We start from the raw sequence: 21,709 nt of genomic DNA on the forward strand, positions 1-21,709 counted from the left end.
GGTAGATAGATAGATAGATAGATAGAGGGGTGGGTGGGGTGTGATAGATAGATAGATAGATAGATAGATAGATAGATAGATAGATAGAGGGGTGGGTGGGGATAGATAGATAGAGGGTGGGTGGGGATGGATAGATAGATAGATAGATAGAGGGGGTGTGGGGATAGATAGATAGATAGATAGATGGGTGGATGGGGATAGATAGATAGATAGATAGAGGGGGTGGGTGGGGATAGATAGATAGATAGATAGATAGATAGATAGATAGATAGATAGATAGATAGATAGATAGATAGAGGGGGTGGGTGGGGATAGATAGATAGATAGATAGAGGGGGTGTATTGGGGATAGATAGATAGATAGATAGATAGAGTGTATGGGGATAGATAGATAGATAGAGTGTATGGGGATAGATAGATAGATAGATAGATAGATAGAGGGGATGGGTGGGGATAGATAGATAGATAGATAGATAGATAGATAGATAGATAGATAGATAGATAGAGGGGGTGGGTGGGGATAGATAGATAGATAGATAGAGGGGGTGGGTGGGGATAGATAGATAGATAGATAGATAGATAGATAGATAGAGGGGGTGGGTGGGGATAGATAGATAGATAGATAGATAGATAGATAGATAGATAGATAGATAGATAGATAGAGGGGGTGGGTGGGGATAGATAGATAGATAGATAGATAGATAGATAGATAGATGGGGTGGAGGGGGATAGATAGATAGAGGGGGTGGATGGAGAGAGAGAGAGGGGAGGTCACCCCCTGACACACCAATATTCACGACTATGAGGATGTGTTTGTACAAAGCCTGCCTTGTGCAGTATCATTCTAAAGTCTTGGTCTGCTACACAGTAACACCTCCTTGGCTTGTCTGTGCTATCGCCGTGTGTGAAGTTACGAAGTTTGGCTGAGTGTGTGTCACTGAAACACGTTGTGAGGTTGAACACACCCCCAAGCAGCCTTTCCGGTCCAACCGTAGAGAGGCCAAACAATGTTAGTGGCTGACCGGGACAGGGCGCACAAGCACAAGCATTACCCCAGAGACTGTGACAACAGACACCTCTCAGAGACAGCACTGCGCGAGGGGAACTGTTTGCCCCAGCTCACAGCACAAGAGCGTTGCAGCAAGTGGGGAGACGATAGAGAAGGGGGTGTGACGGGTTCGATCACAGACACCCCCTTGGGGCTGTCACTTGAAATGACCTCTGAGCCTGTTTCCCCTGCCAGCTTGGGACTCCAGCACCCTGCCTTGTGGAGCCAGACACGCCAGCCTGCTGCAGCACAGACCCAGGTCTGCTCCGCGCCCCCAACGCTGCAGGCTTTAACCAAAAGCTGCTCAGCAAGTTGTCACGGAGCATAGGCACCAACTCCGTGGGTGCTCCGGGGCTGGAGCACCCATGGAAAAAAATTGGTGGGTGCTCAGCACCCACCGTCAGTTCCCCGTGACTCTGCCCCCCGGCTCTAACTCACCTCTGCCTCCCCCGTGAGCGCGCCGCCACGTCCTGCTTCTCCCCCCCCCCTCCCACCACTTGTGCCGCAAATCAGCTGACTTGCGGAGCAGGAAGGGAGGGGGGAGGAGAGGGAATGTGGCGCACTGGGGGAAGAGGTGGGACTGGGGCGGAGATTTGGGGAAGGGATCCAATAGGGGCAGGGAGGGGGCAGAGTTAGGGCAGGGACTTTGGGGATGGGGTTGGAATGAGGGCGGGGCCAGGGGCGGGGATGGGGTGGAGTTGGGGCAGGGAAAGGGGTGGGGGGGCGCAGGCACCCACCAGTGTCGAAAAAGTTGGTGCCTTTGTCACGGAGTGTGTGGGAGTCGGGCCCTGCGCCCCCCACTCCCTGCAATTCCCTGGGACTCTCAGCCAGCCAGTAACACAGAAGGTTTATTAGCCGACAGGAACCTGGTCCCCAGTAGGACTTGTAGATACAGAGAACAGGACCCCTCAGTCCGGTCCATCTTGGGGGGCAGGGAGCCCAGACCCCGGTTCTGGCCTCCCTCCATTTCCCCAGCCAGCTCCCAACTGAAACCCCCACCAGCCTGCAGCCACCCCCTGGCTCTTCCCCCAGCCTTTGTCCAGTTTCCCGGGCAGAAGGTGTCACCTGGCCCCAGCCCCCTCCCGGCTCAGGGTACAGGCTCATGTATCATCCCTCAAGTGAAGTCACCCCTGATATCCCAGCACCGTCCAGCACCAGTGCAGACAGTCCCAGCAAAACTCCCCCGCAACGTCCCCAGGTCAATCCTTCCTGCTCCGTCACAGCTCTCCTCCCTTCCAGACTGAACTGAGCGGGGTCACTGCCCAGTGACCCGGGGAAGTTCGGGGCCCCCTCTCCGGGACAGCGCGTCCGCTATCAGGTTGGCACTTCCCTTCACGTGGACCACGTCCATGTCATAGTCCTGCAGGAGCAGGCTCCACCTCAGGAGCTTGGCGTTGGCTCCTTTCATCTGGTGCAGCCAGGTCAGGGGAGAGTGGTCGGTGCACACGGTGAAGTGGCACCCAAAGAGATATGGCTCCAGTTTCTTAAGGGCCCACACCATGGCCAGGCATTCCTTCTCGATGGCCGCGTAGTTCTGCTCCCGGGGTAGCAACTTCTTGCTCAGGTACACGATGGGGTGTCTGTCCCCCTTTTCATCCTCCTGCATCAACACCGCCCCCAGCCCCGTGTCTGAGGCGTCGGTGAACACCATAAAGGGCTTGTCAAAATCTGGGTTTGCCAGAACTGGGCCTTTGAGCAGAGCCTCCTTCAGCGCCTGGAGAGCCTCCTGGCACTGCTCGGTCCAGACCACCTTGTCTGGCTTCCCCTTCTTGCACAGCTCAGTGATGGGGGCGGCTATGGCACTAAAGTGGGGCACGAACCTTCGATAGTACCCCGCCATCCCGATAAAGGCCTGGACCTGCTTTTTGGTCTGGGGAGCGGGCCAGTCTCTGATCGCCTCTACCTTGGCCGGTTCTGGCTTTAGGCAGCCGCTCCCCACCCGATGGCCCAGGTAAGATACCTCAGCCATCCCCACCTTGCACTTCTCAGCCTTTACGGTTAGCCCAGCCTCCCGGAGTCGGTCCAGCACTCCCTGGAACACGTGGTCCTCCCAGGTCTGGCTGAAGACGCAGATGTCATCAATATACGCCACGGCAAAACTCTCCATCCCCCTCAGTAGCTGATCCACCAGGCGCTGGAAGGTGGCCGGCGCTCCCTTGAGCCTTTGGGGTCCTGTAAGGGGGTGAGGAACTGGAGCCCGTATGCAGGATCAACCCTGTGCAGCCCGCAGGCCATCTCAGACGCCACCAGAAATTCATCCATGTCCTCCCCTTCTTTAAACTGGGCCAGGAGGCACTTATCAAAGTAGCCCTGGGTCCCCCGTCACTCACCGCAGCCGGGGGCTCACTGCGCCTCAGCTTGGCCGACTCCAGCTCATGCTGGTGCTGCTTTTCCCGTTCTTCCCGCTCCTCCTTTAGTTCCTGCTGCCTCCGCTCAAGCTCTTTTAGCTTTAGCCCCTTCTCCCATTCCAGCCGCCTCAGCTCCAGCGATGGGGAGCTCCGCCGGAAGGATCCCCTGCTAGCCTGGGGGGTCAGGATGCCCTCGGGATTCGCCAGCTCCTTCCAGCCCCTCCCCAGCCATAGGCTGGAGGGGTCTCAGGATGCACTCGCAGGCCCGTCTGCTCTCAGCTCCCCACGGTTTCCAGGAGGAATCCCTAGTGCGCCTGCCCTTCTCCAGGTCTCCACCTCTCTCCCAGGGTCGAGCCGCAGAGTCCTCCGCCCCTGAGACTGTTCACCACAGTCACCAGCGGGACCCCGTTACTGCAACCGTCCTTCTCGCTGGTCACACACTCCCAGGGGTTAAGCGTAGCTCCTCCGCCTCCCAAAACCGCTCCTCTCTGAGCCTCCAGCAGGCCTGGTCCTTGTGAACCCCCCTTCCTTTTGCCGTTCCTCAATCACTTACTGCAGGAAGTGCCATGCACAGGGTGCAGTAGCTCCTGCCGCTGCCACCAGTTGTCACGGAGTGTGGGGGAGTCCGGCCCTGCAGCCCCAATTCCTGTGATTCACCAGGACTCATAGGCACCAACTTCTCCTGGCGCTGGTGAGTGCTTGCGCCCCCCGGCCCTGCCCTGACTCCACCCCTGCCCCACACCCTCCTACCCCTGTCCCGCCCCCATTCCAACCCGTTCCCCAAAGTCTCTGCCCAACTCTGCCCCCTCCCTGCCCCTATTGGACCCCTTCCCCAAATCCCTGCTCCCAACCCCTTGCTCCAACCCACCAGCCCCCACTCCCCTCCCAGAGCTGGGGAGAGAACCCAGGAGTCCTGGCTCCCAGCCCCCCCTGCTCTAACCCACCAGCCCCCACTCCCCTCCCAGAGCCGGGGAGAGAACCCAGGAGTTCTGGCGCCCAGCCCCCTGCTCTAACCCACCAGCCCCACTCCTCCCAGAGCCGGGAGAGAACCCAGGAGTCCTGGCTCCCAGCCCCACTCTAACCCACCAGCCCCGCTCCTCCCAGAGCCGGGAGAGAACCCAGGAGTCCTGGCTCCCAGCCCCTGCTCGAACCCCTCAGCCCCCACTCCCCTCCCAGAGCCAGGAAGAGAACCCAGGAGTCCTGGCTCCCAGTCCCCCTGCTCTCACCCCCCAGCCCCGACTCTCCTCCCAGAGCCCGCGAGAGAACCCAGGAGTCCTGGCTCCCAGCCCCCACTGCTCTAACCCACCAGCCCCCACTCCCCTCCCAGAGCTGGGGAGAGAACCCAGGAGTCCTGGCTCCCAGCCCCCACTCTAACCCACCAGCCCCGCTCCTCCCAGAGCCGGGAGAGAACCCAGGAGTCCTGGCCCCTGCTACCCCTCCTCCCCATGCAGTGTCTCATTGGCCCAGGCGGGGGCGGATTTTACACAGGAAAGGCCAAGCTGTCACCAGCTTCCTCAAATGAGCGGGGCCGGAGTCGCCTCCGCTGGGGCCCGGAGCCGGGAGCTGCTGCGGCTGCTGCGGTCCCTGGTGGGGGGTGAGCCCTGGGCCGTGACACGGGGGGGCACAGCACTGGGGGGCAGCCCCTTGTCACTGGCGAGACCCGACCAGCAGGGGGTGATGGAGGACAGGGAAGGGGAGGGGCAGGGAATGGGGCGGGGCACAGGAGGGGCTGGCTGGGGAGGTGAATGGGGCAGGGGCACAGGAGGGGCTGGCTGGGGAGGTGAATGGGGCAGGGGCACAGGGAGGGCTGGCTGGGGAGGTGAATGGGGCAGGGGCACAGGAGGGGCTGGCTGGGGGAGGTGAATGGGGCAGGGGCACAGGAGGGGCTGGGGAGGTGAATGGGGCAGGGGCACAGGGAGGCTGGGGAGGTGAATGGGGCAGGGGCACAGGAGGGGCTGGCTGGGGAGGTGAATTGGGCAGGGCACAGGGAGGGGCTGGGGTGGGGTGAATGGGGTGGGGCACAGGGAGGGCTGGCTGGGGCGGGGTGAATGGGGCAGGGGCACAGGAGGGCTGGCTGGGGCGGGGTGAATGGGGCAGGGGCACAGGGAGGGGCTGGCTGGGGCGGGGTGAATGGGGCAGGGGCACAAGGAGGGGCTGGGGGAGGGAATGGGGCAGGGGCAGAGGGAGGGGCTGGCTGGGGCGGTGAATGGGGCGGGGGCACAGGGAGGGGCTGGCTGGGGCGGGTGAATGGGGCAGGGGCACAGGGAGGCTGGCTGGGGGGGGTGAATGGGGCGGGGGCTGAGGGAGGGGGTGGCTGGGGGGGTGAATGGGGCAGGGGCACAGGGAGGCTGGCTGGGGCGGGGTGAATGGGGCAGGGGCACAGGGAGGGGCTGGCTGGGGCGGGGTGAATGGGGCGGGGGCAGAGGAGGGGCTGGCTGGGGCGGTGAATGGGGCAGGGGCACAGGAGGCTGGCTGGGGCGGGGTGAATGGGGCAGGGGCACAGGGAGGGGTGCCTGGGGCGGGGTGAATGGGGCAGGGGCACAGGGAGGGGCTGGCTGGGGGAGGTGAATGGGGCAGGGCACAGGAGGGGCTGGGGGAGGTGAATGGGGCAGGGGCACAGGAGGGGCTGGCTGGGGAGGTGAATGGGGCAGGGGCACAGGAGGGGCTGAGGCGCAGTGAATGGGGCAGGGGCACAGGGAGGGCTGGCTGGGGGAGGTGAATGGGGCAGGGGCACAGGAGGGGCTGGCTGGGGGAGGAATGGGCCAGGGGCTCAGGGAGGGGCTGGCTGGGGGGGTGAATGGGGCGGGGGGCCTGGGGCCGGGATGGCGTGTGCAGTGTGGGTGCTGGGGGGCTGGAAGGGGGCTGGGGGAGGCTGGGGGGTGTTTGTGCCCCCACTGGCTGCAGGTGGGACCCCGGGGCCGGCCGCAGTGACGGGATTGTGTCTCTGGGGGTCTTTGCAGCGGTTGCCCAGGATCCCCGGTACACGGTAACCCAGCCCATGTCCCTGTCGGCGCCGGCCGGGGGCTCCGTCACCCTGCCCTGCGCCTTCACCTACCCCCGCGAGATCGAGCCGCTGCGGGACCTCCGGGTTTACTGGAGACGAGGCGGGTACCATGGCCCGTTTATTTACAATCACACCGAGGGGTTCACCCTCCCGGATTACGGGGGCCGCATCACGCTGGTCGGGGACCCGCAGGGGAACCGAACGGCCTCGATCTGCATCAACTGGCTGTGGAAGTCGGACGCCAGCGAGTACGTCTGCCACATCAGGGTGCAGAAGAACGATGGCCAATGGTTCCAATGGCGCGGTAACCCTGGGACCAGACTCACGGTGACAGGTGAGAGGGGATGAGCCGTGGGGGGCACCGGGATGTGACAAGGGGATAGAGAGAGACAGAGAGAGCTGCTACCAGGCACAGATCCCCCACAGCCACGGACAAGGGTGGGTCTCCCACACCTGGGGAGCAGTGGGGGGAAGCAGGGTCTCCCATACATTGGGGGCAGTAAGCAGGAGCAGGGACCCCCATACCCAGGGGGTAGTGGGGGCCCTGTATTCAGGGGGCAGTGTTGGGGAATCAGGGTCCCTCCATATCCAAGGGTCAGTGGTGGGAAGCAGAGTCCCCCCCCCCATATCCAGGGGGCTGTAGGGGGAAGCAGGGTCTCCCATACCCTGGGGGCCATAAAGGGGAGCAGGGACCCCTGATATCCGGAAGGCTGGGGGGAAGGGGTCACTGCACCCTTCGAGCAGGGGAGCGGGTGGGTTTGGGGGGACAGAGTTTGCCAGTGGAGCCCGGACTCACCTGCTGTCCCCTGCTCCCTCCCCACGTTGGGAAGCTCCCAGCCCCACAGACAGCATGCGGCACCCAGAAATGGTCACAACTGGCGTGGGGAGAACCTACCACCAACGCATCGACGCCGTAATCCTCGTCCTCATCGGCCTCATCCTGCTGCTTTTCAAGGCCGGCATCTTCATCGTGGTCTTTGCCATGCGCTGGCGGCTGGGCTGGGGTCACGGCTCAGAGAGCGTCACCGGGAGGGTGCCCAGGAGCGACGCACCGTCAGCATCAGGATTTGAACTCACCTCCCTGGTGCAGAGCCCTTCGCCAGGCATCCCCGGGGAATGACACTGTCCAGCAGCAGTAGAATGGCTGTTATCCTCCAGCAAAACACCCACTAGCCAGAGCAGAGAGGGATGGATAGTGTGTGTAAGCGGGAGAATGGTCCCGCTATTGTGGGGAACTTTCCTGGCTTCTGCACTACCCCGGTGAAGTGGGCTAGCGAAAGGATCTGAGTCCTCGCTCCCACTTCCTTTACCCAGAGGCCTCCCTGCCCTTGAGGACTCCCTTCCACTCTCCTGTCTGGCAGAGTCCTCCCAACAAGGCTGGGCCCAGGATTCCTAGGGGCTCGACCCCAACCCTGCTGTGGTCACCTAGGACAGGGCTAGGTGTCCCCACTCCGGGGTACTCTCTCTGCACTGCGCACATCCCTGACCCACTGATCACATCATACAATTTAAAGCAAATACAAGTTATTTAATTAACACTTAATTTAAAAAAAGAATAAGGAAAAATGGGAAAGGTTACAGGAAACACATCACCCTGCTCTGTGGCAGGGAACATCACAAACAGTGTCTCTGAAAGGTCAGGGCAGTTCACAGCCTGCTCCTTGTAGGTCCCAGGCCTCCTTCTCAGGTCCTGGCTGTGCTGCAGGGACGCTGCAGGTCGGACACTCGTTCCGGCGGTGGCCACACACTCTCAGGCTCTGGGTGGCAGGACCCTTCTCTCCAGTGTCACCCCCGGCCTGTCAGGGTTACAATCCCCCTCCCAGTCTGGCCTGCGGGGCCTCTTGGCTGAGGTATCTCCCTGCGCTGGGCCCACTGCCCAGGGTCCCCCTCACTCTGCCCAGCTGCTCACCGCACTCAGCTCCAGACTGCCCCTGCTCCAGCTCCAGCTCCAGCTCCACTCTGCCTCAGCACGGCGGCTGCTGCTGCTCTGACTTCAGCTCCCTGGACTGCTTCTCTGGCCTCTCTGGCTCCAGTTGCTACCACTCTGCTCCCAGGGCAGGGCTGCTCTGCAGGCTGCTTCTGTGACTCTGCTCTGAGCTCTCATCTGCTTCCTGGGCTGCTTGTCTGGCCCCTCTGGCTCTGGTTGCTGCAGCTCTGCTCCCAGGGCAGGGCTGCTCTCTCTGGGCCGTGCTCTGGCTTTTTGGGCTGCAGCTCCGCTCCCATCAGCTTAGCTTGGGGCCCCGCTCTCTCCTTAGCTCGGCCCCACTCCATCTGTCTCAGACAAATCCAGCTCACACGGAGGACGGGACCCCCCCTGGCCTCCTGACTCCTTGATTAGCTGCCCGCCCTGTCAATCAGGCTGACCTGGAGCACTGGCCTCTCCACATTGTTCCTGGAGACTGTCAGTCTCAGGCTCCTGATTTCCCATCGACCGCTCCCTTTTTAGTGCTGGGAGCTAGCAACCAAACACCCCCACTGAATGTTAGTAAGGGGGCAACAGTCCCCTTACATGTGCATGGAGTGGAGGGGGGAGTGTGGGGATAGATAGATAGATAGAGGGGGTGGATGGGGATAGATAGATAGATAGATAGTGGGGGTGGGTGGGGATAGATAGATAGAGGGGTGGGTGGGGATAGATAGATAGATAGAGGAGTGGGTGGGGGTAGATAGATAGATAGGGGTGGATGGGGGTAGATAGATAGATAGAGGGTGGGTGGGGATAGATAGATAGATAGAGGGTGGGTGGGGGTAGATAGATAGAGGGGTGGATGGGGATAGATAGACAGAGGGGGTGGATGGGGGTAGATAGATAGATAGATTGAGGGGATGGGTGGGGATGGATAGATAGATAGAGGGGGTGGATGGGGGTAGATAGATAGATAGAGGGGGTGGATGGGGGTAGATGGATAGATAGAGGGGGTGGATGGGGGTAGATAGATAGATAGATAGATGGGGTGAATGGGGATAGATAGATAGATAGATAGATAGAGGGGGTGGATGGGGATAGATAGATAGATAGATAGATAGATAGATAGATAGATAGATAGAGGGGGTGGATGGGGGTAGATAGATAGATAGATAGAGGGGGTGGATGGGGATAGATAGAGGTGGGTGACGTTGCACTCGATATGATTGTATGAAAATATGCTAGAGCATGAATATGATGTAACTGGAACATGCTTCATGCACAAGGTCTCGTGTAAGGGATCAGTACAGAGCTTGTAATCTGCTGAGTGTGGCCAGCCTGTTTGTATGAATGTGTCACTCGTGTAGCTGAGGCTAGAAAGATGAACTAGAACTCTGAGGCCTGTTGTAACTACGCAAAGTGGGGGCCATTAATGGGGGTTTGGAAGCTTGATGGCTCCCATTGACCAGGACAATTGGCTGTAAATGGCTCTGTTTACTCGCAGGGCTTCCTGTGAGTCAGGCCGGGAAGGATGGAGGCTTGGGGGTCCCACAGGACATGTGCCCACGTCCCCTGGAACTGGAACCCATCTTACACCTGGGGCTTTGCCATTTAGCAGGAGGGGGGGACCCAGAGAGACAGGAGATTCCCGCCTTGTGCCACAGCTCTCAGAGGGGTGGAGCAGGACACAGGGGGCCAGTCATGTTCAATCCCCCAGCTCCCACCTGCGCTGGAACAGGGGCTGCGCCGGGGAAAGGGTCGGGCCCAGACTAGGAAGGAGTCTGGTCTGTGACAGAAGCTCATTGGAACGACTCTGAGGGTGAGATTTTCCCTGTGTTCGGTTTCCTCCCGTGCTAGGCTCAGACTTGCGTGATTTGGTTTTATTTTGCTGGGGCCACTTAGGGGTCTGGGGCAAAATCAGTCCTTGGTCCTGCTGGTGAAGGAGGGGGCTGGGCCCGATGACCCTTCGGGGTCCCTCCCAGCCCTATGAGATAGGGATCTCTCCATATATAATTTGTTAAACGAAGCACCCTCCCCCTGGCTGAGAGAGCGAATCCAGCAGGCTGTTTATCTGTAGGACCTACAGGAAGGAGGGGAGTGGGGCCTCGCTGAGACGGGTTCCCCCCCCCGCGAGCAGCAGGCCCCAGGGGGAGGGGTGGGCAGGCAGAGACACGGAGCGACGGACCCCCAGTCAGGGCCGGAGCTGCCAGGACCCGCGGTGCTGGTGACGCGCCCGCGGGGTGAAATAGGCCACCAGCACAGGATGCCACACAACATCCGCTCCGCCCCGCCCTCCCTTTATCAGCACCATCCTCGTGTCCCAGGGCCAGGGCAGGAAACCGCCGCGGCTGAGGCCCTGCTCTGAAACGGACCCAGGTGTTCGGGGGGCGGGGGGGCAGCTGTCACCATCCCCATGACCCTGCCAGGACCTGGGCAAGATCACCCCCTGTGGGGCAGGGCCCGAGATGCCCCATAGTGCCCCGGGCGTCACAGAGGGATGGGAAATCAGTATCACAGAGTGTCACACGAGAGCATGAAAGTGAGATCCTGGCATGGCACCGGGCGGGGACGGCTCCGGGGGTGGCACCGGGAGGGGACGGCTCCGGGGGCGGCACCGGGAGGGGACGGCTCCGGGGGCGGCACCGGGAGGGGACGGCTCTGGGGGTGTTCCGGGAGGGGACGGCTCCGGGGGCGGCACCGCCTGGCACTGGGAGGGACGGCTCTGGGCCCTGCACTGGTAGGGGCGGCTCCCGGCCGCACCGGGAGGGGACGGCTCCGGGCCCGGCACCGGGAGGGGACGGCTCCGGGCGGCACCGGGAGGGGACAGCTCCGGGAGGGCGGCTCGGGGCTGCACTGGGAGGGAGGGCATGTCTCCGGGGCGGCACCGGGAGGGGCGGCCCGGCACCGAGGACGGCTCGGGCCCGGCACCGGGAGGACAGCTCGGGCGGCACTGGGAGGGCGGCTCGGCCCGCACCGGGAGGCGGCTCCGGTGGCGGCACCGGGAGGGGCGGCTCTGGGCGGCACCGGAGAGGGCGGCTCTGGGCCCGCACCGGGAGGCGGCAGCTCGGGCGGCACGGGAGGGCGGCTGTGGGCCCGGCACCGGGAGGGCGGCTCTGGCGGCGGCACCGAGGGGACAGCTCTGGGCCCGGCACCAGGAGGGGACGGCTCTGGGGGTGGCACCGAGGGGACGGCCCGGGCCCGGCCCGGGAGGGGACGGCCCGTGGCGGCACCGGGAGGACGGCTCTGGGGCGGCACCGGGAGGACGGCCCGGGCGGCACCGGGAGGCGACGGCTCCGGGGGCGGCACCGGGAGGGGACGGCTCTGGGCCCGGCACCGGGAGGGGACGGCTCTGGTGGCGGCACCGGGAGGGGACGGCCCGGGCGGCCCGGAGGACGGCTCTGGCCCGCACCGGGAGGGGACGGCTCCGGGCCCGGCACCGGGAGGGGACGGCTCCGGGCCCGACACCGGGAGGGGACAGCTCCGGGGGCGGCACTGGGAGGGGACGGCTCCGGGCCCGGCACCGGGAGGGGACGGCTCCGGGGGCGGCACCGGGAGGGGATGGCTCCGGGCCCGACACCGGGAGGGGACGGCTCCGGGCCCGGCTCCGGGAGGGGACGGCTCCGGGGGCGGCACCGGGAGGGGACGGCTCTGGGGGTGGCACTGGGAGGGGACGGCTCTGGGAGTGGCACTGGGAGGGGACGGCTCTGGGGGAGGAGACGGCTCCGGGGGCGGCACCGGGAGGGGACGGCTCTGGGGGTGGCACTTGGAGGGGACGGCTCCGGGGGCGGCTCCGGGAGGGGCCGGCTCTCACGGTCTCTAGGAGGAACCCATTTCCATGTTGTGATCCGGAAGCTGGAGACGCCACCTCAGGAGCTTGGCATTGGCCCCTTTCACCTGGGGGAGCCCCGTCAGGGGCGAATGGTCGGGGTCCACCACGGGAGAGGCCCAGGGGCTGGCGGGCAGCTGGATCACCCCTGAGACCAGCATCTCCCGACCTCTCTCTCCAGGTGCTGGGCGGTTTTCCCCGTGACCCAGAACAGGGAGCATCTTACGCGGGCTCCTGTCTCCACCCGGTGGGCAGCCGGGTTAGTGAGCCCAGGCCGGTGGGAGAACAGCTGCCGGGATGAACCCAGCACCTCTCGGCTCTCTCCCTGCTGGGCCGGGGTTAGCGGGTCCGGTCGGAGACGGGAACTGATCCCAGCCAAGGGCCGGCCCTGGTCTCAGGGAACAGATCCACCCGGGGATCCTCTCCCTGCTCCTGCCACTGGCCACCCACGGCCAGCACCACCTTCTCCCTGCCCCAGTTCGGCTTCATCACATCGACATGGTGCACCCGGCGGCTGTGAGCCCGGCTGGACACTTCCACCCCACAGTTCACCTCCTTTACGTGTCGGATGGCCTTGAAGGGGCCGTCCCAGGCGGCTTGTTCCTGCTCAGGTCCTTTCCCTCTGCGGTGGACCGACTCCCCGGCAGGCACAGCCCCCGGTGTCAGGGCACAGGGCCCTTCGCTGGAGCTGGCTACAGGTGACGATTAGGGAGCTCCAGGGGCCACCCGGCCAATCTGCCAGGTCACCCCCCAGCAGCACCTCGGTTGACCTCCGACACCCCCTCATGCTCCTCCTCCTTCTCTGTGTCTCGCTTCCCGGGCCAAAGGTGTCACCTGGTCGCACCCCCCTCCTGGGTCTCAGGTTACACAGGTGCAAACAGCCTCACCTGCCCCAGGGCCTCAGCAAAATCACCCCCCCAATTCCCACCCCCGAAGTAGTGGGGCAGCACACAGGGAAACTGAGGCACACACAGGATTAGTATAGCACAGTAAGACTCACGTGCAGCATAACTAGATGAATAAAACCCGACTTCGTCACAACTGGCTTTGCCATTGTCTCCAGAGACCCGAGACAGCCAGGCACTGGTCCCCCCTGTGTCGTGCCCAACCTGAGAGCGAGCCGCCTTTTTCCACCACGCTGCATGTAGGGGGAAACTGAGGCAGACAGTCTTCATAGTAAATGTTACAGAAAGTTTTCACTCCATCACAAGGGCTCCGGGGAGGGTGGCACCGGGAGGGGTCGGCTCCAGCCGTGAGGTCCCACGTGTGGCATGAGGGGAGGACAACGTCCTGTCTTCGCAGAGATGGGGACGGATGTGACGTTCCCCTCTGGGGTTATCCGGACCGGTGATCTGCTAGGTCACCCCAATCCTTGACTCCGGGAGCCAGGCTGACCCTGCTCTGCTGTGAGATCCCCGCTCCTGGGCTGGTCACACACAGCCTCTGCCATGGAAGCTGCTCCTTGGATTGTGCAGCCGAATGACGCTGGCCAGTATCTCCGGTCCCAGACACGACCCTGGGAACCTGCGTCTGGCAGTGCCCAGTTGTGCCCGCGGGATGCTGCAAGCTTATACGAGCTCATCAATTTAACAAAGAAACTGCTCTGTCCCAGGCTTGTTCTCCCAAGGGGAGTCTCTGAGACGCTGCAGACCAAACGCACGGCTTCGGGTAGGATAAACAGACAGATTTATTAAGGCTAAAGATAGATTTGAAGTGATTATAAGTCGAAGCACAACCAGCGAATTCAAAGCAAACGCATTCCACGCTGATCGTAACACCTTCACTGCCCTGACAAACTGACAAACAACCAGGAGCCCGCTGGCACCTTAAACACTAACAGGTTTATCTTGGCAGAAGCTTTTGTGGGTAAAAAACCCACTTCTTGAGATGCATCCGATCCGATTCCTCAGAAGCAGCCCACATCTGAAGAAGTGGGGTTTTTACCCACGGAAGCTTATGCCCAAATCAATCTTTAAGGTGCCAGCAGACTCCTCGTTGTTTTTGTGGCCACAGACTAACACGGCCACGCCCCCGATACTGACAAACGTAGATGTTTCTCACCGCAGGCCGGCTGGGTGCCCTTCAGCCAGGCTCCCCCCTCGATCAGCGCTTCAGTCGCGTGGTGCTGGTGTCTGTAGCTGGAGGTGGAAGAGAGAGCGAGAGCCTAGCCAACATCTCTCCTTTTTCTCATGTCCTTTCTCCCCCCTTCAGAGCCAGGGGAGCATTACCAGGCAAGGTTGAGCAATTCCCCTGGTGGGGCCTCACGCAGGTGGGTCATTGCATTGTCCCTCCCTTGCTGGACAATGGTTGTTCGACACCCACCCGGCGTCGGTTACTTTCCTCGCTGTTGCCTCTGGGGAGCTAATATCTGGCTGGTTCCCCCAACTTCCAGCATGTGTTAGTGGCAACCACACAACACTTCATGTGCGTCAGTGACAGCCATGTCTGGGGAGAGAAATGACTTCCAGCCGCTCATAACCCTTCCCCGATACCTTACAAGGCGCGTGTTATCGGTGAGATCACGACAATATGTAAATGAGGACTATGGGGGTTACGGGAGGCTCCCCCCAGGTAGAGAATGTCACAATGCTCCCTCAAGCTTTGCGGGGCGCCGAGTCCCGAGGGGAAGGAAGTCAGTGTCACATCCTGTGCCGGCGGCCCAATGTGAGATGTGGGGTGTTGTTCACCTTGTTCTGTTGGCATGTGAGTCTTACTGTCCTGTACCAAGGCTGTGTGTGCCTCAGTTTCCCTGTGCACTGCACCAGTGCCTTGATGGCGGGAGTTGGGTGTGTGACTTTTGCGGAGGGAGCCGGTGAGGCTGCCAGCTGTCTGCAGGTAGGCGAGGGACGGGCCCCTTCCTAAGCTGAGAACCAGGGGAGGGATGCGACCAGGTGACCCGGGAAGCAGGACAGAGACCAGAGGAGGAGCAATGGGCATGTCGGCAGTAGCACAGGCCAGGGCAGTCTGCTGTGGGGGGACTGGAAGGGGGGGAGCCCTGGGCACCCTGCCTGGGGTCCCCCCAAATGGACTTGGCGGAAAGTCACTGATGTCCGTGCTGACGAGTTCTGCTCTGTTGTACAGACAAAACGACACAGGATCTTTTCGGGGGGGGGGGGGGGGCAGACAAAGATGCCACATTTATTGTGAAAACAATTTGATTTATGACCAATAACTGATATCTTAATCCTTATACACACACATTATACCCAACACACCCACTCACACACACACACATTATACCTAACACACCCACACCCACACCCACGTTATACCTAACACACACCCCCACACCCACACACACATTATACCTAACACACACCCCCACACCCACACACACATTATACCTAACACACACCCACACCCACCCACCCACACACACACACACACGCACACACACACACACACACACACCAGATGTTCTGCAGCTGCTGCATAGTTCCCAGTCCTGGACACAGCTTGAGTTCGTGGCTTGATTTCCCAGCTTGGGTTCGTGGCTTGTGGCGGTAACTGGCCAGGGAAGCCGGGCACAAGGACGAGCTGGGTCTCTGTTGGGCCTGCACCGATGCCCTTCCATGTTGGCAGCAGAACGTTACCCTCCAAAGTCTCCCATCTCACCCGTCCTTTGTGTAGGCTTCAGTTTGAATCCAGAGTCTCTAGGTCTTGCTGTGTCAGGCTGCCTCTGGGTTTGGTGATCGATCACCCGGCAATTGCAGGCGGGACCTGGCTTTGATCTTCCTTCTATTGCACCTTTTCTTTTTAGGGTGGCCTCTGCTTACTTTGTTAGGGCTCTTGTCTGCAGCTTCAGCCGGTGGGGTCTGAAGTCTATTTCATCAGGACAGGCTGGGGCTGGAGGTTGATCCCTCATCCATCCATACCTCAGTCACACGGCTACACTAACTAAGAAGATTACAGCAGGGTTTGCAGAAATGAAGGTTGGAGGAAGCTTTTACAACATGGAGTGAGCGTTTTAAAATGGGGTTTGAATTATACCATGGCAAACAGTGAACAGAAGTTACAATCTAGACAAGTGCAGTGCAGGGCGAACAGTGAACAGAAGTTCTATTGATAACGTGAACAATGAAAAACAATTTCATTGATCAGTTCTACACTGCGCCGTGTTCCTCTCGACTGACAAAGCGTCTGATCTCCCGGCTGGCTGAGAGGCACGTCTCACAGGCGGCGTTGGGGTGCAGGGCCCGCTGGCCGCCCCAGGAGACCATCTGCTCCCCGAGAGGGGAGGATCCCCCAGAGTCCGGGCTGCCTTCGTAGGGAGCAGGTCCAGAGCACAAGGGGGCACGCAGGGCACAGGGGGTGGAGGACATGGGGGGATCCATGGGGCCTGCATAATTGGGTGGGGGCTGCAGGGGACATGGGAACTCGGGGGAGGGAAGGACGCTGGAGCTGTGGGGGAGGGGAACGGGGGGAGGGACCCTGGAGCTGTGGGGGAGGGGACCGGGGGACCTCGGTGCCAAGCTGCACTATAATTAGCTGCCCCAGTTCCCCTTTTCCCACATCCGAGCAGCTCAGCCGGACCCGCAGAGGAACCAGAATCTCTGAGTCGGGTACCACCCCCCCGAGGGGGGAGGGGGGTCTCCGGGTCCCTGCACATCTGGGGCAGGCTCAGTGATCACCCCGGGGTCCTGGCCACCCCCCGGGAACCAGCCCCCGGCACACGGGCCGCCCCAGGGTCACTAGCGCGTGTGCACTGGTGTGAAACCAAACCTCACTGGGCAGCAGGCCCCGGAACCAGGCTGTGATGCTGACCCGGCCCTCACCCCCACCCACCCCAGCCTGTCCCCGACCCCGACCCAGCCAGCCCCAGCCCCTGTGCCAATCCCCTGACCCACCCAGATCCAGCCCCTGCCCCCAGTTGGCCACCCAACCAACCTCTCCTCCTCTAACCACCCGACCCCACTCCCCTCCCAGCGCCGGGGAGAGAACCCAGGAGTCCTGGCTCCCAGCCCCCCTGCTCTAACCACCAGCCCCCACTCCCCTCCCAGAGCCGGCGAGAGAACCCAGGCGTCCTGGCTCCCAGCCCCCCCTGCTCTGACCCACCAGCCCCCACTCCCCTCCCAGAGCCGGGGAGAGAACCCAGGAGTCCTGGCTCCCAGCCCCCCCGGCTCGAACCCCCCCGCCCCCCCGCCCCACCCACCCCCGGGGCGAGAACAGAGGAGTCCTGGCTCCCAGCCCCCCTGCTCTAACCCACCAGCCCCCACTCCCCTCCCAGAGCCCGGGAGAGAACCCAGGAGTCCTGGCTCCCAGCCCCCCTGCTCTAACCCACCAGCTCCCACTCCCCTCCCAGAGCCGGGGAGAGAACCCAGGAGTCCTGGCCCCTGCTACCCCCTCCTCCCACCCCCTCCGTGCAGTGTCTCACTGGCCCAGACGGCGGGGGGGGGGGGGATTTCACACAGGAAAGGCCAAGCTGTCACCAGCTTCCTCAAATGAGGGGGGGGGAGCAGAGCCAGTGGGGCCGGAGTCGCCTCCGCTGGGGCCATGAGCCGGGAGCTGCTGCTGCTGCTGCTGTCCCTGGTGGGGGGTGAGCCCTGGGGTGTGACACGGGGGGGCACAGAACTGGGGGGCAGCCCCTTGTCACTGGCGAGACCCGACCAGCAGGGGGTGATGGGGGACAGGGACCGGGGAGGGGCTGGGGGGAGGTGAATGGGGCAGGGGCACAGGAGGGCTGGCTGGGGGAGGTGAATGGGGCAGGGACACAGGGAGGGGCTGGCTGGGGCGGGGTGAATGGGGCAGGGGCACAGGAAGGGGTTGGGGGAGGGCAGGGGAATGGGGCAGGGGCACAGGGAGGGGCTGGCTGGGGGAGGTGAATGGGGCAGGGACACAGGGAGGGGCTGGCTGGGGTGGGGTGAATGGGGCGGGGGCACAGGGAGGGGCTGGCTGGGGCGGGGTGAATGGGGCAGGGGCACAGGAGGGGCTGGCTGGGGAGGTGAATGGGGCAGGGGCACAGGAGGGGCTGGCTGGGGGAGGTGAATGGGGCAGGGGCACAGGAGGGGCTGGCTGGGGGAGGTGAATGGGGCAGGGGCACAGGGAGGAGCTGGGGAGGGGCAGGGAATGGGGCAGGGGCACAGGAGGGGCTGGCTGGGGGAGGTGAATGGGGCAGAGACACAGGGAGGGGCTGGCTGGGGTGGGGTGAATGGGGCGGGGCACAGGGAGGGGCTGGCTGGGGCGGGGTGAATGGGGCAGGGGCACAGGGAGGGGCTGGCTGGGGGGAGGTGAATGGGGCAGGGGCACAGGGAGGGGCTGGCTGGGGGGAGGTGAATGGGGCGGGGGCACAGGGAGGGGCTGGGGAGGTGAATGGGGCAGGGGCACAGGGAGGGGCTGGGGCAGGGTGAATGGGGCAGGGGCTCAGGGAGGGGCTGGGGAGGTGAATGGGGCAGGGGCACAGGGAGGGGCTGTTCGGGGGTGGGGTGAACGGGGCAGGGGCACAGGGAGAGGCTGGGGGGAGGTGAATGGGGCAGGGGCACAGGGAGGGGCTGGCTAGGGGGGTGAATGGCGCAGGGGCACAGGGAGGGGCTGGCTGGGGGTGAATGGGGCAGGAGCACAGCGAGGGGCTGGCTGGGGCGGGGTGAATGGGGCAGGGGCACAGGGAGGGGCTGGCTGGGGCGGGGTGAAGGGGGCAGGAGCACCGGGAGGGGCTGGCTGGGGCGGGGTGAATGGGGCAGGGGCACAGGAGGGGCTGGCTGGGGCGGGGTGAATGGGGCAGGGGCACAGGGAGGGGCTGGCTAGGGGTGAATGGGGCAGGGGCACAGGAGGGGCTGGCTGGGCGGGGTGAATGGGGCAGGGGCACAGGAGGGGCTGGCTGGGGAGGGGAATGGGGCAGGGGCAGAGGAAGGGGCTGGCTGGGGAGGGGAATGGGGCAGGGGCACAGGGAGGGGCTGGCTGGGGCGGGGTGAATGGGGCAGGGGCACAGGGAGGGGCTGGCTGGGGCGGGTGAATGGGGAGTGGCTCGTTGAGGGAGGGGAACGGGGCGGGGGGCCTGGGGCTGGGCTGGCTTGTGCAGTGTGGGTGCTGGGGGGCTGGAAGGGGGCTGGGGGAGGCTGGGGGGTGTTTGTGCCCCACTGGCTGCGGGTGGGACCCCGGGGCCGGCCGCGGTGACAGGATTGTGTCTCTGGGGGTCTTTGCAGCAGCTGCCCAGAAACCCGGGTACACAATAACCCAGCCCGAGTCCCTGTCGGCGCCGGCCGGGGGCTCCGTCACCCTGCCCTGCGCCTTCACCTACCCCCCCGAGATCGAGCCGCTGCAGGACCTCCGGGTTCACTGGAGACGAGGCGGGTTCCATGGCGAGGTTATCTACAATCACACCGAGGGGCTCACCCACCCGGATTACAGGGGCCGCATCGCCCTGGTCGGAGACCCGCGGGGGAGCCGAACGGCCTCGATCCGCATCGACCGGCTGCGGGAGTCGGACGCCAGCGAGTACGTCTGCCAAGTTTGGGCGCTGAGGAACGATGGCCAATGGGAGCAATGGCGCGGCCTCCCTGGGACCCAACTCACGGTGACAGGTGAGAGGGGATGAACCGTGGCAGCACCGGCATACCATCGGGGGGGGGAGAGAGAGGGAGCTGTTACCGGGCACAGAGCCCCCACAGCCAGGGGCAAGGGTGGGTCTCCCATTCCTGGGGGGCAGTGGGGGGACGCAGGGTCTCCCATACATTGGGGGCAGTAAGCAGGAGCAGGTCCCCCCATATCCAAGGGACAGTGGTGGGAAGCAGAGTCCCCCCCATATCCAGGGGGCTGTAGGGGGAAGCAGGGTCTCCCATACCCTGAGGGCCATAAAGGGGAGCAGGGACCCCTCATATCCGGAGGGCTGGGGGGGTCACTGCACCCTTCGAGCAGGGGAGCGGGTGGGTTTGGGGGGACAGAGTTTGCCAGGGGAGCCCGTACTCACCTGCTGCCCCCTGCTCCCTCTCCAGTGCGGGAAGCTCCCAGCCCCACAGACAGCACCCGGCACCCGGAAATGGTCACAACTGGCACAGGGGGTGCCGAGAGAACCTACCCCCGACGCATCGACACTGTTCACCTCGTCCTCATCGGCCTCGTCCTGCTGCTCTCCAAGGCCGGCATCCCCATTGTGGTCTTTGCCCTGGGCCGGTGGCTGGGCTGCGGTCATGGCTCAGAAAGCGTCACCGAGCAGGTGCCCAGGAGTGAGGCACCGTCAGCATCACGATTTGAACTCACCTCCCTGGCACAGAGCCCTTCGCCAGGCATCCCCGGGGAATGACACCGTCCAGCAGCAGTAGAATGGCTGTTATCCTCCAGCAAAACACCAGCTAGCCAGAGCAGAGAGGGATGGATAGTGTGCATGGGTGGGAGGGGGGAGTGTGGGGATAGATAGATAGATAGATAGATAGATAGATAGATAGATAGATAGATAGATAGATAGATAGATAGATAGAGGGGTGGATGGGGATGGATAGAGGGGTGGGTGGGGGTAGATAGATAGATAGATAGATAGATAGATAGATAGATAGATAGAGGGGGTGGATGGGGGTAGATAGATAGATAGATAGATAGATAGAGGGGGTGGATGGGGGTAGATAGATAGGTAGATAGATAGATAGATAGATAGATAGATAGATAGATAGAGGGGGTGGATGGGGCTAGATAGATAGATAGAGGGGGTGGATGGGGGTAGATAGAGGTGGGTGACGTTGCACTCGATATGATTGTATGAAAATATGCTAATGAACATGAATATGATGTAACTGGAACATGCTTCATGCACAAGGTCTCGTGTAAGGGATCAGTACAGAGCTTGTAATCTGCTGAGTGTGGCCAGCCTGTTTGTATGAATGTGTCACTCGTGTAGCTGACCCTAGAAAGATGAACTAGAACTCTGAGGCCTGTTGTAACTACGCAAAGTGGGGGCCATTAATGGGGGTTTGGAAGCCTGATGGCTCCCATTGACCAGGACAATTGGCTGTAAATGGCTCTGTTTACTCGCAGGGCTTCCTGTGAGTCAGGCCAGGAAGGATGGAGGCTTGGGGGTCCCACAGGACATGTGCCCACGTCCCCTGGAACTGGAACCCATCTCAAACCCGGTGCCTTTCCATTTAGCAGGAGGGGGACCAGAGAGACAGGAGATTCCCGCCTTGTGCCACCCACAGCTCTAAGAGGGGGTGGAGCAGGACAAAGGGGGCCAGTCATGTTCAATCCCCCAGCTCCCACCTGCGCTGGAACAGGGGCTGCGCCGGGGAAAGGGTCGGGCCCAGACTAGGAAGGAGTCTGGTCTGTGACAGAAGCTCTTTGGAACGACCCTGAGGGTGAGATTTTCCCTGTGTTCAGTTTCCTCCCGTGCTAGGCTCAGACTTGCGTGATTTGGTTTTATTTTGCTGGGTGACTGACTTTGTTCTGTCTGTTCTTACTGGGAGCTGCTGAAATCCTCCTTTCTGTATTTAATCAAATCACTTTTTGTTTATTAATGAACCCAGAGTAAGTGATTGATCCCGGGGGAGCAAACAGCTGGGCATCTCTCTCTGTTGGTGTTACAGAGGAGGGACAATTTATGAATTGACTCCATATAAGCGTTATACAGAGTGAAATGGATCGATTGGGGGGTTGGA

The 21,709-nt window shown here is 62.4% G+C and overlaps 2 protein-coding genes across 2 annotated transcripts; both read left to right on the top strand.

Moving 5' to 3' along the window:
- Window positions 1–4,913: 4,913 nt before the first annotated feature.
- LOC120381540 (paired immunoglobulin-like type 2 receptor beta) lies at window positions 4,914–7,592 on the top strand. Its single transcript, XM_039499719.1, has 3 exons — window positions 4,914–4,989; window positions 6,356–6,733; window positions 7,230–7,592. The coding sequence occupies exons 1-3, from the start codon at window positions 4,914–4,916 to the stop codon at window positions 7,517–7,519; spliced, it is 744 nt and encodes a 247-aa protein (XP_039355653.1). The 3' UTR covers window positions 7,520–7,592.
- A 10,032-nt stretch (window positions 7,593–17,624) lies between these two features.
- Window positions 17,625–20,498, top strand: LOC120381545 (paired immunoglobulin-like type 2 receptor alpha). The gene is made up of 3 exons (XM_039499721.1): window positions 17,625–17,667; window positions 19,271–19,648; window positions 20,060–20,498. Exons 1-3 carry the CDS (start codon window positions 17,625–17,627, stop codon window positions 20,365–20,367), a joined length of 729 nt encoding a protein of 242 aa, XP_039355655.1. The 3' UTR covers window positions 20,368–20,498.
- Window positions 20,499–21,709: the final 1,211 nt, after the last annotated feature.

Source organism: Mauremys reevesii, linkage group 14 (assembly GCF_016161935.1).
Source record: "Mauremys reevesii isolate NIE-2019 linkage group 14, ASM1616193v1, whole genome shotgun sequence".
NCBI classification, from domain to species: Eukaryota; Metazoa; Chordata; order Testudines; family Geoemydidae; genus Mauremys; species Mauremys reevesii.